The sequence below is a fragment of the Myxine glutinosa genome, chromosome 4 (genome assembly GCF_964187855.1).
Source record: "Myxine glutinosa chromosome 4, kmMyxGlut1.1, whole genome shotgun sequence".
NCBI classification, from domain to species: domain Eukaryota; kingdom Metazoa; phylum Chordata; class Myxini; order Myxiniformes; family Myxinidae; genus Myxine; species Myxine glutinosa.
Window position 1 is genome coordinate 11,087,759 of NC_136264.1, and position 18,104 is coordinate 11,105,862.

The 18,104-nt window shown below is 46.7% G+C and overlaps 1 protein-coding gene across 6 annotated transcripts in view; it reads right to left on the bottom strand.

Annotated features, from left to right (window-relative positions):
- The window catches only part of LOC137424410 (sarcolemmal membrane-associated protein), a 274,679-nt gene that overhangs the window by 145,414 nt on the left and 111,161 nt on the right, over positions 1-18,104 (bottom strand). For all 6 annotated transcript variants that reach the window (XM_078775449.1, XM_068111836.2, XM_078775451.1 and 3 more), the window contains 2 exons: positions 9,689-9,826; positions 7,488-7,656 (listed from right to left, as the gene is read on the bottom strand). In XM_078775449.1, coding sequence (XP_078631575.1) covers positions 7,488-7,656; positions 9,689-9,826 — 307 coding nt within the window. The remainder of the gene's footprint in view (positions 1-7,487; positions 7,657-9,688; positions 9,827-18,104) is intronic.

Here is an 18,104-nt window from a genome sequence, read left to right on the forward strand (position 1 = left end):
AGTGGAGGAATGGTTGATCAGAGTTGTGATGGCAATGTACAAAAGAGCGCGCACAGCTGTAAGGACGAAGGACGGGAACAGTGGTGAGTTTGAGGTGAAGGTGGGAGTGCATCAGGGGTCGGTACTAAGTCCACTACTATTTGTAGCTGTCATGGAGGTGCTGGCTCAGACCGTAAAGGAGGGTTTACCGTGGGAGTTGTTGTATGCAGATGATCTGGTGTTGATTGCGGAAAGTATGGATGGACTGAAGGAAAAGATGAACAAGTGGAAGGAATGTATGGCGACAAAAGGTCTGAAGGTGAATATAGGAAAGACGAAGGTGATGGTATGTGGTAAAGCATGTGGTGAGGTGGAAAGAACTTGGAAGTGGCCATGTGCTGTGTGCAGGAAGGGTGTCGGAGTGAACTCCATTCAATGTACAATGTGCGCTCAGTGGGTTCATCAAAAATGTAGTGGTCTGAGAGGGTCATTCACCAGTGTGGCAGCTACATTCAAATGCAAGGTGTGCACAGAGGGAGCTGCAGAAGGAGGAAATGTTGAGTTGGATCTTGGAGACGGCGTGAAGCTGGAAGGTGTGAAAACATTTTGCTACCTCGGAGACATGCTGAATGGAGAAGGTGGATCAGACTCGGCAACCGTTGCTAGAGTGAGATGTGCATGGAAGAAGTTTCGGGAACTGAGTGGCGTGCTGATGAGGAGGGGAGTGTCGTTGAAGCTGAAGGGAAAGGTGTATGCTGCATGTGTGAGAAGCATTATGATTTATGGGAGCGAGACATGGGTCATGAATGTGGAGCAGCAACGAAGGCTGGAAAGGGTGGAAATGCGAATGGTTCGGTGGATGTGCGGAGTGTCGTTGAGAGAGAGGAAGACAAATGATGAATTGCGAAAGATGATGGGAATAGAGCCTGTGATTGATGCTGTGAAGAGGAACAGGTTGAGATGGTTTGGTCATGTGTTGAGGAAGGATGAAAGTGACTGGTTGAGAAGAGTGATGGAAATGAATGTAGAAGGAAGTAGAGGATGGGGAAGACCGAGAAAGACTTGGCTAAAGATGGTGGAAGAAGAAATGCGGGCAAGGGGGTTAACAAGGGGAGATGCAGAAAATAGGTCAAAATGGAGAACATTGTCATGGGGACCGCAAGGCTAACCCCCGCTCTTGCAAGGAAAATGGCCTTAAAATGCATGTTGTTGTGTGTTGTTGTACTAGTCTCTGTCGCCGATCAAGACTCACTTCCTTATTGAAAATGAATCCGAAAGTATTTAACCGTATTTAACAGTATTAATTTGTTATTACTGATAGTGATTATAATAGTTTTAATAAAAAATGAATACTGTTGTATTGTAGTATAATTAAAGTTGCCCGCTCATTAAAGTAACACTAACAAACATCTTTATGCTTTTACGCCCGAGGGGGAGTAAAAGCATAAAGAGCCGGTTTTGCGATAAAGATCCGGTTTTGCGATAAAGATCCGGTTTTGCTATAAAGATCCGGTTTTGCGATAAAGATCCGGTTTTGCGATAAAGATCCGGTTTTGCGATGAAGATCCGGTTTTGCGATAAAGATCCGGTTTTGCTATAAAGACCCTGCCTGTCAGGTTAGTAAGAAATCATAACCTGTCAAGATGCCGAAGCGATTAAAATACACTGGAGAGTTCAAGCTGAAAGTCGTCGACGATGCGAAAAAGACAAATAACTATGCTGCTGCACAAGAGTTTGGGGTCTCCGAAAAGATGGTTCAAGATTGGAAGAAGATTTTATAAATTCAATTTAGGTAATTTCTGGTCTCATTTGTCATTTTTGACCTACCCAGACTGTTTCCTACGATTTTTTTCCCTTGTTTATGACCTGCAGAATCATTTATGACAAAACATTACTCGTGCATAAGACAACCCCCGAAATTTAGGCCATGAAAATCATCTCAAAAACTCGACTTGTACTCGAGTATATACGGTAACCAGAACCAAGACATTGAACAATACCGCCGGTGCCGCCAGCCACCACATCACAACATCACGCAGGGAGGTCTGTGAGGCCACGCCCCGAAGAGCAGTGATTGGTCCGGTAGCATAGTGCGAGGAGATGGGCTCGCTGATTGGAGCACGCATGGACATCGTCAGATGACGTAAGAGCCTTGGGAACAAAAGACTGTGTCCCGACATTTCCCCTCTCTCGGTTCCTGGTGTTAGTGGGAGGCAGACGATATTTGTGTGCTCTCTTGAGCCAGGGACATTGAAAGCGAACAGTCACGGTTTTCTCTCCTGGTGGTCCCGAGTTTACTGCAGATGGTCGCGGCTCGTGCATTCTTCCTTCTTGGTTGAGTGGCCAAATTTTCCTTTCCCTGGCTCGTTGGTGCTGGCGGTGCCGGTGGGGGGGGGGGGGGGGGGGGGGGCTGTCCGCACTGAGAGATCGTGGTGCTGTGTGAAGGAGACGACGAGAACGGGCACGGCCTGCTCGCTTCGCACTCGGCGGCTGGAGGAGATTGGATTGAATGCCATTGGATTGAATGCCTCAGAGTTTAAGCTCGATCGGCTATCCGTCCTCAGGGGTGTTAACCCCGGGAACACAAAAAACCTGGGCCCTTCCCCCCCCCCCCCCCCCCCCGACAAATTGGGCTCTCCTCTCACTTTTTATGACATCCCTAGGCCCCTGAGCAGTCCCCAAGAGGACAGTCGAATTGTTCACAAGTTTCACAATTCAACGCGGCACAAAAACGGCAACCACAAATATTTACCTTCAAATCGTCTTCTACAAAAGTGAAAATCAAGCAGGAAATCAGCGGAATGTGAAAAGCGGCAGTTCAACATAGCGGAATTCCAAACACGATGTTTGATTTGACGTATTTGTTTTTAATAAATATATTTTATAGAATATAACTTATACTAATATAATGAAAGTCTCCTGTATCGCCATGGCTTGCAAAAAGAAGCCTGAATAGCATTTGCCATGCGGGAATTAAATAATGGCACGAACAATGGTGTTTATGAGCATTGCGATGTCCACAGGAATACAGCGATTTGAAGGTATGAACAACAACAACAACAACAACAACAGGCATTTTAAGGCCATTTTCCCTGCAAGAGCGGGGGTTAGCCTTGCGGTCCCCATGACAATGTTCTCCATTTTGCCCTATTTTCTGCATCTCCCGTTGTTAACCCCCTTGCCCGCATTTCTTCTTCGACCATCTTTAGCCAAGTCTTTCTCGGTCTTCCCCGTCCTCTACTTCCTTCTACATTAATTCCCATCACTCTTTTCAACCAGTCACTTTCATCCTTCCTCAACACATGACCAAACCATCTCAACCTGTTTCTCTTCACAGCATCCATAACAGGCTCTATTCCCATCATCTTTCGCAATTCATCATTTGTCTTCCTCTCTCTCAACGATACTCCACACATCCACCGAACCATTCGCATTTCCACCCTTTCCAGCCTTCGTTGCTGCTCTACGTTCATTACCCATGTCTCACTCCCATAAATCATAACACTTCTCACACATGCAGCATACACCTTTCCCTTCAGCTTCAATGACACTCCCCTCCTCGTCAGCACGCCACTCAGTTCCCGAAACTTCTTCCATGCACATCTCACTCGAGCAACCGTTGCCGAGTCTGATCCACCTTCTCCATTCAGCATGTCTCCAAGGTAACAAAATGTTTTCACACCTTCCAGCTTCATGCCATCTCCAAGATCCAACTCAACATTTCCTCCATCTGCAGCTCCCTCTGTGCACACCTTACATTTGAATGTAGCTGCCACACTGGTTAATGACCCTCTCAAACCACTAAATTTTTGATGAACCCACTCAGCGCACATTGTACATTGAATGGAATTCACTCCGACACCCTTCCTGCACACAGCACACGGCCACTTCCCAGTTCTTTCCACCTCACCACATGCTTTACAACTTGCCATCACCTTAGTTTTTCCGATATTCACCTTCAGACCTTTTGTCTCCATACATTCCTTCCACTTGTTCATCTTCTCCTTCAGTCCATCCATACTTTCTGCAATGAACACCAGATCATCTGTATACAACAACTCCAACGGTAAACCCTCCTTTGCGTTCTGAGCCAGCACCTCCATGACAGCTACAAATAGTAGTGGACTTAGTACCGACCCCTGATGCACTCCCACCTTCACCTCAAACTCACCACTGTTCCCGTCCTTCGTCCTTACAGCTGTGGGCGCTCTTTTGTACATTGCCATCACTACTCTGATCAACCATTCCTCCACTCCTAACTTCCTCAATGCCCATGTCACTACTTCACGTGGAACCCTATCAAATGCTTTCTCCAGATCAACAAGCGTTACGCCTAGGTCCCCCGTCGGGGAAGTGATGCGAGTTGACAAAGTGGAACACGCAGAAAACATGCTATGATATGATATTTCGCTCACAAGGGTCAGACAAACATGGAGGCGGCCATCTTGGATTTTGACGTGGCGACCCAATTTTCAATAGCGTTCTTCCTTATGCCTAGATACACCCACACACCAGAAGGTACTTCGCTTATTTTTCAAGATATTTCGCTCACAAGGTTCAGACATATATATGGTGGCGGCCGTCCTGGATTTTGACGTGGCGACCCACTTTACAAAGGCGGTCTTCCTTATGCCGAGATACACCCACACACCAAATTAGAAGTTGGTACTTCGCTTATCTTTCAAGATATTCTTCTCATAAGATTCAGACATACATGGCGGCGGCCATCTTGGATTTTGACGTGGCGACCCAATTTTCAATAGCGTTCTTCCTTATGCCTAGATACACCCACACACCAGATTAGAAGTTGGTACTTCGCTTATTTTTCAAGATATGCAGGTTACAATGTTCAGACATACATGGCATCAGACATACATGGCGGCGGCCATCTTGGATTTTGACGTGGCGACCCAATTTTAAACAGCCTTCTTGCTTGTGCCTAGATACACCCACACACCAGATTAGAAGTTGGTACTTCGCTTATTTTTCAAGATATTTCGCTCACAAGGTTCAGACATATATATGGTGGCGTCCATCTTGGATTTTGACGTGGCGACCCAATTTTCAAAAGCGTTCTTCCTTATGCCGAGATACACCCACACACCAAATCAGAAGTTGGTACTTTGCTTATTTTTCAAGATATTCATCCCAAGTTTCAGACATACATGGCGACGGCCATCTTGGCTTTTGACGTGTCGACCCCATTTTAAACAGCGTTCTTCCTTGTGCCTAGATACACCCACACACCAGATTAGACGTTGGTACTTTGCTTATTTTTCGAGATATTTCGCTCACAAGTTTCAGACATATATATGGTGGTGGCCATCTTGGATTTTGACGTGGCGACCCAATTTTCAATAGCTTTCTTCCTTATGCCGAGATACACCCACACACCAATTTAGAAGTTGGTACTTCGCTTATTTTTCAAGATATTCATCTCACAAGGTTCAGACATACATGGCGGCGGCCATCTTGGATTTTGACGTGGCGCCCCAATTTTCAATAGCGTTCTTCCTTATGCCTAGATACACCCACATACCAGATTAGAAGTTGGTACTTCGCTTATTTTTCAAGATATGCAGGTTCCAAGGTTCAGACATACATGGCATCAGACATACATGGTGGCGGCCATCTTGGATTTTGACGTGGGTTGCACCCACACACCAAATTCGAATGCGGTCCTTCGCTTACGCACGCACGCACGCCGCACGCACGCACAACCGCACGCACGGACGGACACACGGACGGAGGGGAAAGCCATAGTCCCCCTTTCGCTCCACTGAGCGACGGGGAACAACAAACCCAAGAAACAACTTCTTCCTCTTCTCCATGTACTTCTCCTGCAACTGCCTCACAATAAAAAGCGCGTCTGTCGTTCCTCTTCCTGGCATAAATCCAAACTGCATTTCGTCAATCTTCACTTTCTTCCTTATCCTCCTCTCCAACACCCTTTCCAATACCTTCATTCCATGCTCCAATAACTTTATCGCTCGATACGAGCCACAGTCCAGAGGGTCACCTTTCCCCTTGTATAGAGGGACGAGGGTACTCAGTTCCCAGCCACTGGAATGCGGCCTTCTTTCACCACCAGATTGCAGATCTCTGTCATTCTCTTCACACCCCAATTTCCCGCTGCCTTCAACATATCTCCCACAACTCCCGTTGGCCCTCCCGCTTTTCTACTCTTCATTGCTTTTATCGCTTCCTCAACTTCCTCCTTGGTTATCTTCTCTGCCAGTCCTAAAACTGGGTTACTCTCTATGTTGCCATCCCATTCATTCTCTGCATTCAACAGTATTTCCATATATCTCTTCCATCTTCCTTCAATTCCATCTGGGTCAACAACGATTTGTCCCACTTCATCCTTCAAGCAACTCACCCCCATCACATCACACCTCTCTTTCGCTATCTGCTTTGCAATCCTGAATACCGCTCTCTGACCCTCTTCCGAAACCAAGCGCTCTCCGAACATTTTCCTACATGCCTCCTGTGCCTTTGCTACCTCTTTCTTTGCAGCCTTCTTGGCTGCCTTATAACTTTCATGCTCTGCCTTTTCTGCCCACACACCTTTCGCCTTCTGCCACTCCTTGAACTTCTTCCTCTTGTCGTCAATCTTCTTTCCAACTTCATCATCCCACCACCATGTTTCCGAGTGCCTCGGTGGTCCTTTTGTCCATCCACATACCTCACCAACGGCTCCCCACAGACTACCTTTCATTGACATCCAACCACTTTCAAGCTCAACCACATCATCCTCCACCATACTCAGCCTCTCTTTTAATGCCTCCCTCACCGTCACCTCTTTCAACCTCCACACCTTCCTTCTCGGTTGGTACTTCACCCGCCGAGCTCTCCTCGCACCTTTCACCCTCATGTCGCAGACAACCAAGTGGTGCTGTGAAACAGCCTCCTCCCCCGGGATCACCTTTGTGTCCCAGAGGTGCCCCCTATCTCGCCTACGCACCAGCAGGTAGTCAACGGTTGTCGTCGACCCACCTGACGTGTATGTAACAAGCTTATTATCCTCTTTCTGGAACTGAGTATTACAAATCAACAAATCAGCTCCATCAGCAAACTCCAAAATCCTTTCACCTTCTCCATTTCTCACACCATATCCGTAACCCCCATGAACTCCCTCAAAACCGTCCATACTACTTCCCACATGTCCATTTAGGTCTCCTCCTACCACAACAACTTGTAGGTCTCCTCCTACCACAATTTAGGTCTCCTCAACAACTTGATCAGAAACCGATCTCCAATAAGTAAACAAGTAATATTACTCCAATATTATTTTGCATTCCCACATCATGAAAACATAAATGAGAATCACAACGCTAGATTCCCCCTCCGCCATCGGACCGGTTTCACCACTTGGTGGTGACGGCAAATCATCAGTGACAACGTTGACAAAAAACACGCACCATCGAGGCTCCCGAGCATGTACCACGTGCTAATATCACTTCCCGTCAATCAGGAAAGCAAAAATAAGCGGAATATTTAAGGTTTACCCTTGACAGCAGTAAGTTGTTCTCTTGTGAAGTCTGTGTCGGCCTGTAGGGCTTCTACACAGGCCTGAAGTGCTGCTTCACGTTGTTTCAGTTCAGAAATCACAGATTGCAGCTTTTGCTTTTCCTCACCTGCCTCCAGCTCCAAAATCTCCTGCTGTTCAATGCTCAGCTGAGAGGGCAAAATAAAGACAAGAAATATATTTCTACACATATTATCCATGGTTCTGCAATGCAAGAAGTTCAACCCACAAAGCCTGTTGGGCCATGATCGTGGCCGAGACGTGTATGCAAATGAATTTAAACTGACGTCAACCTAAGGAATGAATCATGACGTTTCTCACAATGTATAATACGTGATAATATATGAAAGCTTGCTTCTCATTGGTGGAGTTTAAACTGACGTTGCTCGACTTCCATGGTGAATTTAATGGTGCAGTGCTGATTGTTGAGGTGCTGAAGAAAAGTATCGAGATCTCTCTTGTCTTGTTGCCATATAACAAAGATGCCATCTACATAGCATAGCCAAAGCTTAGGTTGAAATGGTACCGAGAGGAGGGCTGAGCATTCAAAGTCTTCCATCAAGTGGTTTGGTGCTATAAGTGAGTGGAGAACCCATAGCTTCCCCTTCCTTTTGTTGGTAGAACAAGTTTCGCCATTTGAAAGATGTAGAATTGAGACACATATGAAGGAGGTCATAAGTTTGATCTGGTGATAGATCAGTACATTGATGAAGGGTAGAATCTTCTTGTAGATGTTTGATAATAGAGCAAGTCTATGGAAGAGGGATGCTGGTAAAAAGTGATTCTACGTCGAAACTGATGAGGGCGTTGGAGGGGAGAATGTCAAACTGCTGGATGTGCTGAATGAAATGTTCTGACTTTATAACGTGGTGTTGAGTTTTTCCGACAAGTGGATGAAGGATCTTAGCTATGTGCTTCGCTACATTATAGGCCGGTGAGCTCCTTGTTGACATGATGGGCCAAAGTGGAGCATCTAGTTTATGTATCATGGGTTGTCCAAATAAAACTGGGCATGTTGAGGATAATGTACGAGGTTTGAAATATAATGACTTGGGGAAAGATGGAAGTTGGCCGTTGATTCTCTTCTTCGTTGTCGATGTTTAGTCTCGGGAACTTTCTTGTACGCATTGGTGTGAAGGTGTTGAATCTTGGAATTATATTCCTCTCTGTCCATGATGACAGTCACATTGCCTTTGTCTGCAGCAAGTATGTAGATCGAAGTATCCAGCTGGAGTGTTGTAACAGCTTTCTTCTCTGTTCGGATGATTTTTGTTTTCGGGATCTCAGCTTTATCGGGGACTTGAGTGACTTTAAAACGGATTTGGTCAGCGGAGATTTTGGTTGAGTGTCTTAAGACTGGGTTCAATCTGCTCGATGACGTCTTCAATAGGAATTTGCCTCGGTGCCATTGCAAAGTTAAAACCCAGGGATAAAACTGATTGTTCATCGTTGGTCAGATGTCGTTTACGGCGATGGATGACAGTTTGCCCAAGGTGAGGCCTGCGTATCATCTGAGATTTAGCTATCGGTTGACGTTTCCTGAATTTCTTCATCTGTGTATTGTGAGCAGTATCTAACGCTTTCTTCACCGAGGCTGAGTTTAGATCTTATACTTTCCTGCAGTGTTGGTGCTGAAGCTTGTGATGAAGAACTGCTTGTAATGATGAAAAGTCCTGCTTGAGTATGTGTAGTTGATGTCATATGTAGCTAATGAATGCATGATTGACTATTGCTGATTTTTGCTCGTTCGCCTCGTCTGTTATGTGCTTGATGTTCTTTCATATAGTCCTATTGTCACCCCGTATCTCCCCAGCTCTCCAAATGCTGCTATCCCAGTCTATCCCCAACTCCAACTCAAAATCTCCAACTGTTGCCAGCATGTCCCTCAAATTGTTCCTTTCCAGTCTCGACTCACGGTTTCTGTTCAAACCAACATACCAATCAGTGGGTTGGCTCACGCAACGAGTTGGAACGAGCCATAGAAAGAGGATTATTCAACTGGACGTTAAAACGTTTCCCCTGTCCTCAGGTTGGCAATGAGCACAGGTGTACGGGAGAATCATTTAACCAATTATATTCACAAAATTGTAACAATATTTAAACTACAAAGGAATCTACATATTCAAACCTGAAGCAAAGTTCTTGGTTTGTACCTAGTGAAGGGTCCAAAGTCTTGCTCACCTTCATCTTGTCTCCAAGATCTGCCAGCTGGGTCCGAGTGTCGTCGTACTGTGATGCCAACTCAGAAAGTTCTTCTTGAGCATTTTCGTATGCCTCTCGTAGGTGTGTACACTCGTCCTCCGCATTGCTCAGGGCACGCTAAAATGAGACAGCACGTTTTACCTTGAATATTAAAAACCATGCCGATAGAGTTTCACAAACTAGGATATGCATTAAAAAACAGAAAATAAACCTTCAAAACATCATATCTCTCACAATGATGTCGCAAGCATTTCATAAATATGAATGGGGTTATGGGAATATGGTTGCAGAATGCGGAATCGGGAATTAACCTAACTTTGTCAGGTTTTCTTTCACATAAAAATATATTCTCAATGGCAGAGCATCAATGCTCGGATCCAGATCTTCACCAAAATCGAATCATTTTTTCCTTGTCACACATCCAACCTGTCCACCAAGTTTCGTCCGATTCCGTCCCCAACTTTTTGAGATATTATTATATACGAGTGGGGTCACCCGTGGGAATCCCACAGGCATGGACGTTTGTGACATTTGCACATCTTGATTTCAATGCTGCACATTAAATTTTACAAAATGGTTACTGGCAATTCATCAGATCCAGAAATGGTGTAATGAACACAATTTATTTATTTCACATAATATGTGACCCCTCACTCCTCTCCACCTGACACTCTCCTCTCTCCACCCTCACGCCTCTCCAATCCCACTCCTCCTCACACTCTCCTCCAATACCTCCTCACACTCCACTCCAATACCTCCTCACACTCCTCTCCAATCCCTCACACTCCTCTCCAATCCCTCACGCTCCTCTCCAATCCCTCACGCTCCTCTCCAATCCCTCACGCTCCTCTCCAATCCCTCACGCTCCTCTCCAATCCCTCACGCTCCTCTCCAATCCCTCACGCTCCTCTCCAATCCCTCACGCTCCTCTCCAATCCCTCACGCTCCTCTCCAATCCCTCACGCTCCTCTCCAATCCCTCACGCTCCTCTCCAATCTCTCACGCTCCTCTCCAATCTCTCACACTCCTCTCCAATCTCTCACACTCCTCTCCAATCTCTCACACTCCTCTCCAATCTCTCACACTCCTCTCCAATCTCTCACACTCCTCTCCAATCTCTCACACTCCTCTCCAATCTCTCACACTCCTCTCCAATCTCTCACACTCCTCTCCAATCTCTCACACTCCTCTCCAATCTCTCACACTCCTCTCCAATCTCTCACACTCCTCTCCAATCTCTCACACTCCTCTCCAATCTCTCACACTCCTCTCCAATCTCTCACACTCCTCTCCAATCTCTCACACTCCTCTCCAACCTCTCACACTCCTCTCCAATCTCTCACACTCCTCTCCAATCCCTCACACTCCTCTCCAATCCCTCACACTCCTCTCCAATCCCTCACACTCCTGTCCAATTCCTCACACTCCTCTCCAATCCCTCACACTCCTCTCCAATCCCTCACACTCCCCTCCAAATCGCTCTTCACACTCCCCTCCAATCGCTCCTCACTCTCCTCTCCAATCGGCCCTCACTCTCCAACTCCTTGCTCCTCGCTCTCCAACACCTATCTCCTCGCTCTCCAACCCCTCGCTCCTCGCCCTCCAACCCCTTGCCCCTCACTATCCAACCCCTCGCTCCTCACTCTCCAACTCCTCGTTCCTCACTCTCCAACCCCTCTCTCCTCACGCTCCAACCCCTCGCTCCTCTCCAATTTCTCGCTCCTCTCCAACCCCTAGCTCCGCACTCTCCAACCCCTAGCCCCTCACTCTCCAAGCCCTCGCTCCTCACTATCCAACTCCTCGCTCTCCAAGCCCTCGCTCCTCGCTCTCCAACTCCTCGCTCCTCACTCTCCAACCCCTCACTCCGCTCCAATTGCTCGCTTCTCTCCAACCCCTAGCCCCTCACGCTCCAACCCCTAGCTCCTCAACCCCTAACTCCTCACTCCCCAACCCCTAGCTCCTCACTCCCCAACCCCTAGCTCCTCACTCCCCAACCCCTAGCTCCTCACTCCCCAACCCCTAGCTCCTCACTCCCCAACCCCTAGCTCCTCACTCTCCAACCCCGAGCTCCTCACTCTCCAACCCCTAGTGCCTCACTCTCCAACCCCTAGTGCCTCACTCTCCAACCCCGAGCTATTGATCCTGCGCATGCGCAAGATTGGAGGTCACGTCTCTTCAAAGCTGTCCGTCTGCGCACGCTTTCGAAGTTAAGAAATGTTTCACAATTGTGTTTTTGTCGAAACTGTATCTTTCTTTCGGTGTGAGTCCCTATTGGTGTGTCTTTAATAGGATTCTCGGTGTTGGTTTTTCATACCTGTGTACAGAAGTCGCTTAGATCGTGTCACGTATTATGAGGCCTAGTGTAGTAGGCTACCGTGTCCGACCTTGGCTTGAGGCTTTGTTTTTGTCTCAGCGGTTCTTCGATTGCGCTGCAATTACTTTCGGTCTCTGTTTTTCCCGGTCTTTTCACCCCATACGTCCTTGTTTTAAAATCTCAACTTAAAAAAAATATACATATATATATATATATATTTCCTTCTCTGTTCTTATCCGTTTGTTCGTTCTTATTTGTTCGTTCGTTCTTCGACCATGTTGTTCGTGATCACGTGATCACGTTGTTAAAAAATGTTTAAACTGTCCCCTGAAGAACTGTATTCTGTCGTATACTACAACACCTTTTTCTTCTTCTTCTTCTTCTTCTATAAAAGGATACTTTCGACTTGCTCACCAAATCTATTCATTCCAAAAAAAAATTCCATCTCTTACAGTGCCTCTTTCATTCATTCCCAAAACTCTCCAGCACTCCACCCCTCCTTCAGCATCCTCAAACGTATTTTTGACTCGAAGGTCTCAAGAAACTCATTTTGCAGTAAATGTTCGTTTCCCATTAATCGTACACTTTTCAAAATCCAATCTCACCCCTCCCCTCCAAATCTTCCCCATCACCCCTTCCCTCCAAAACATCCCCATCACCCCTTCCCTCCAAAACTTCCCCATCACCCCTCCCCTTCAAAACTTCCCCATCACCCCTCCCCTCAAAATCTACCCCCTTGCCCCTCCCCTCCAAATCTTCCCCATCACCCCGCCCTTTCAAATCTTCCCCCTTTCCCCTCCCCTCCAAATCTTCCCCATCACCCCTTCCCTCCAAAACTTCCCCATCACCCCTCCCCTCCCAAACTTCCCCATCACCCCTCCCCTCTAAATCTACCCCCTTGCCCCTCCCCTCCAAATCATCCCCATCACCCATCTCTTTCAAATCTTCCCCCTTGCCCCTCCCCTCCAAATCTTCCCCATCACCCCTCCCTTTCAAATCTTCCCCCTTGCCCCTCCCCTCCAAATCTTCCCCATCACCCCTTCCCTCCAAAACTTCCCCATCACCCCTCCCCTCCCAAACTTCCCCATCACCCCTCCCCTCTAAATCTACCCCCTTGCCCCTCCCCTCCAAATCATCCCCATCACCCATCTCTTTCAAATCTCCCCCCTTGCCCCTTCCCGCCTAAACTCCCCCCACACCCCTCCCCTCCGAGACTCTCCCTCGCTCCTCCCCTCTTAGACTCCCCTCTCACCCCTCCTCCTCAAAGCGTCCTTCCCGCTTCTTCCCCCTTCCAACTTTCACCTTCATCTCCCTCAACCTTCTGCCTCACTCTTCCCCCTCCTCAAATAACACCTCATTGCGCCTCAACCAATCACCATCAAACCTTTTGTCCACCACATTCTTCCCTTTCTCCAAGCTATTCTGAAATCTGACACACCTTCAACAGCTCTCCTGACCTCTTCCTCCTCTTCCACATTTTACCCTACCGCTCCCCCCCCCCCCCCCCCCTGTTCTGTATCCGATGCTCCCCCTTCCTCTTCTTCAACAGTATGGACCTCAAACATCCGGGGCCTTCGCTCAAACTTGACTGATCTCTCCATACAGGTTGCTTCTGACAAACCAGACGTGATCTGCTTAACAGAAACTTTCCTCCTTCATGATGTCTCTGATTCCTTGGTATCTCTCCCAGGTTACTCCCTCCTCCGGTATGATAGACCTGAGCCTCGTCCTGGAGGTGGGGTTGCTATCTTTATCAAAAACTCTCTTCCTCACTCGCCCTGCACTGCCCTCTCTCCACCTCACCCCCAGGAATACCTTTGGCTACGGCTTCCGCTTCGCTCCCACCTTTTGTTCATATGTGTGTTGTACCGTCCACAAAACAGTGATGACTCCATCTACATCTCGCTGTCTGATAATATGGACCAACTTCTATCTACCCATCCAAACTCTCTTCCTCATATGTGGTGATTTCAATTGTCACCATGCCAGTTGGCTGGGTGTGGGTACCTCTCTCACCAGCCATGGCTCTTCAGCAAAGGATTTTTTTTTTTTTTTTTTTTTTTTTTGTATACAAGATCGAGGCTCGTGAAAGAGCGAACATTAATCACACAGAAAGACAAACCGACACATAAAACATATAACATCGGGAGCGGTAGACAAGATGGGGAGAGAGGGGGAAGGACACAAACACAACATTTGAGAGCAGGGACCGAGAGACATGGAGACATCGAGAGATCTGAGAGAGGGCGAGGGCTTTGGGGGGGGGCATGGGAAGGGGGCGGTGGGAGAGGTATAAAACATATGGACACTGCCAGGACTTCCAGGAAAGAAGTTGGAATTTCAAACAAGGTGGATCTGGGGTGAATTAGCGGGGGTAGAAAAGATCAAGGTTTTGGATGGGGGAAGATAAGAGATGGTGGTGAACAGCTGTTTTAAAGACCTGGAGGGAGGAGTGGGATTGAAGGGAGTGAGGGAGTTTGTTCCAGAGGCGGGAGAAAAGAGGAATGAAAGAGTGAAGGTGAGCAGAGAGCCGAGATTTCGGCAGTTTAACCATCAGAGGGTTGCTGGCAGATCTTGTGCGACCTGTAGGAATATTTGGGGGACAGAGCACAGAGAGAGCTGGGGGTGCAAGGCCGGAGAGGAGTCGGTAGAAGACAGAAAGACCACCTACCTGCCTGCGGTGAGTGAGTGAAAGGCCCTCAGAGATAGCTTCATCGCGGGAGATTCCAATAATTCTGAAAGCTTTGGTTTCAACAGCGTGAAGCCGAGCTAGGTGTGAGGCAGGAGCACCGGCCCATAGGGGAGAACAGTATTCCATTGAGCTGCGGATGAAAGCCTTGTATGTGGTGAGGAGCTCAGGTGTGCCGAGGAAGGACTTCGCACGACGGAGGATGCCCAGTCGGCGACTGGCTTTGGAGGCCAGCTTGGAAATGTGGTTTTCCCAAGAAAGATCATGGCAGATAGTGAGACCCAAAATCTTGAGCGACAGAACTTCTTGGAGAGGATTGTTGAGAAAGTAGATGGGAGGGTTGTCCAGTCGATCTTTTCGGAGAGACATAGTAAGAGTGTGAGATTTGTCAGGATTGAAAGACATGTTCCACTTGTTTGACCAGTCTGTGATTTTGTCCAGGTCTTCAGAGAGTGAGGAGGCAGCAGACTGCCGATCTGAGGGAAGAGGAATGGAGCGGCAGAGAGTGGAGTCATCAGCAAAGAGATAGAGAGGATTTTCGAGAGAGTCAGAGAGATCATTGATGAAGACCAGAAAAAGCACGGGGCCCAGAACACTGCCTTGGGGAACTCCAGCCTGAACAGGAAGAGGAGATGAGAGAAACCCATTCAGGGCCACACGTTGACGACGACTAGAGAGGAAGTCCGCCAGCCATGCGTGGAGATTTCCATGGATACCAAAGGAGGAGAGTTTGGTGAGCAGAGCGGGGTGCCAGACCGTGTCGAAGGCACGTGATATGTCGAGGGAGACAGCTCTAATTTCCTGTTTGGCATTGAGGACCTCCATCCATTGTTGAGACAGCAGAAGCAGCATGTCCAGAGTAGAGTGACCTGGTCTGAAACCAAATTGATGATCAGAGATCAAGCCATTGGAGAAGAGGAAAGATTTCATATCCGAAGCAATGATGGATTCCATGACTTTGCTGATAATTGGGAGAAGGCTGATTGGTCTGTAGTTGCTAGGATCTGTTTTTGCACCTTTTTTGTGCAAAGCGGTGATGTTGGCTGATTTCCAAGCAGATGGCAGTTGACCTTGAGCAAAAGAGAGGGTGAAGAGAACAGAGAGAGGGTGAGATAGAGCAGCAGAGCAGGATTTTAGGACCCGTGGGCTGATGCCGTCGGGTCCAGTTGCAGAATCAGAGTCGAGGGTTGACAGAAACTTTTCCACCTTGTCAGGAGGAAAGGACACGGAGTCCAGGAGCAGCAGGGTACGACTGGGTATGGTGGGTACAGAGAGGGATGGGTTTGGGACACAAGATTTAGAGGCAAACACAGAGTTGAGGCATTCAGCTTTTTCACGTGCGGAGTCAGCTGTGTAGCCGTTTGAGGTAAGGGAGGGGATGGAGGGGGAACAAACACCAGAAACGGATTTGACCAGACGCCACCAGGATTTGGAAGAGGGAGACAGATAAGAGAGTTCGGTCTTGAGAACGGAGAGATATTGTTTCCTGGCTCTCCTGAGGGTGGACACACACTTGTTTCGGGCTTTGTGAAAGGAAATGAGATTTCCTTCCGTTGGATTTGCTTTCCAGGAGACGAAGGCAAGTTGTTTCTGGGCAACAGCCTCACCACAAGATTCCGTGTACCATGGACGGGAGGAAGGGTATGACAACTGAAGACGAGATGGGATAAATCTGTGCATGAGAGAGAGCAATTTACTTTGGAAGAATTCCCAGGATGAGTTGATGTCAGAGGTGGTAGAGATGGGAGACCAGTCCAGATGATTGATGGCTGCTTGAAGACCGTGCCAGTTGGCCTGAGTGAAATGCCAGACTCGTCGACGCTGAGCAGGCTCCCTGAGGATGGTCAGAGAGATGTCCACTTTAACAAGGACATGATCAGATGATCCGATCGGAGCAGAAGAAGAGCAGCAGACATTTTCAGGGAAGTTAGTCATAACCAAGTCCAGAAGAGAAGATGTTCCGTTGACTGAGATCCGGGTCGGGAAATTGACAGATTGTGTCAGTCCCAGTGAGTCGCAGAAGTCCTTTGCTGAAGAGCCATGGCTGGTGAGAGAGGTAATTCCACGTAACTTCTGGGTAACTTCTGGGCAATTCCACGCAAAAGTGGACATGGGGGTGAAAATTTCAAATACATCAGAATCAAACAAATTCTGTCTAATGAAAGCTGAAAGTCTATATTTTACTGTTTTAAAGTCAAAATACAAATTTTTATTTTTTTCGCACATAAAATCGGTGATTATGTAAATGTCATATTTTTTCAAAAAAATGGGGAAAAATTATAAGAAAATTAACTGCACCCTGTGTGTAATAAATAATGAAAAGTAATGTTCTTTTTTATTGTATTAAGTATTTAGATTGTTTAAAGGATATCTGTAACATTTTTTTGTTCTTTGCGGTATTTGTAACACTTCAGTGGCTTCGGATATTTTCCCCTCTGAAATGTCCTTCCGTTGCCATAAAAGTACATATTTTAAATATATTTTCAACACTTGCAGGAGAAAAACAATGACAATACCAATGCAAAGCAAGTTTGGGTAGGCCTACAATATTATACCACTCACGTCACTTTTTGCCCTTTCCCCTATTGTAACATAACTTGTAATTGTAACAAATTAAGACTTGTCCTTCCGTTACCATAAGGTGGCAACGGAAAGACAAAGATTGGTAACGGAAGGACAGATAGGCCTTTGTTTTTTTTTTCATTTTTCATTCTTCACACCCTGTTAACTACTTTGTTGTTCCCTCCCTCCTTTCTATCTGTTTTTTCAAAACTTTGACACCCCTACCTATCTATCTTCCAAGTTTCCCCCCTTTTGTGGATACACATCCTGGTTCTATTGTCATCGTGTTTCCATTGTATGTCATGATTAGTGTTAATTCACAGGTTCCTCTAACTGAATTACTCATTGTCCTTGTCATTCCACCTAATTAACTCTAAACTTCACACTATTCATACTTCAATACTTGTTTACAGGCACTTCGAAGTCTTATATAAATTTAGTTTACAAGTTGTTCTTTCTTCATTCTCCTGAAGACGACAGCATTCTGACCGGAACGTGGAGTTCTCTCTACTCACATGGTTGTACCGCAAACCTACCTTTTGATACATTAAGCTTGCTTCGTATTATAATGTTAATGAGTGAGAGTCTTCCTCAGGCTCACATATATGCGTGGTCAGTGCTTCACTTGAAATTCATCATTCAGTGTAACTACAACTTTGTTGAAGCAGTAAACAGCAACTATCACAACTTTTACAGCCAGTTATTGGATTTGACATCTCATGTGAGTATTGATATTTTATGTCATATTTCATTTTACAATGTATGCATGTGATTAACTACAGACTTGGCATTTAATATGGAATATTTTTTTGTCTTGACTTGGGTTTACT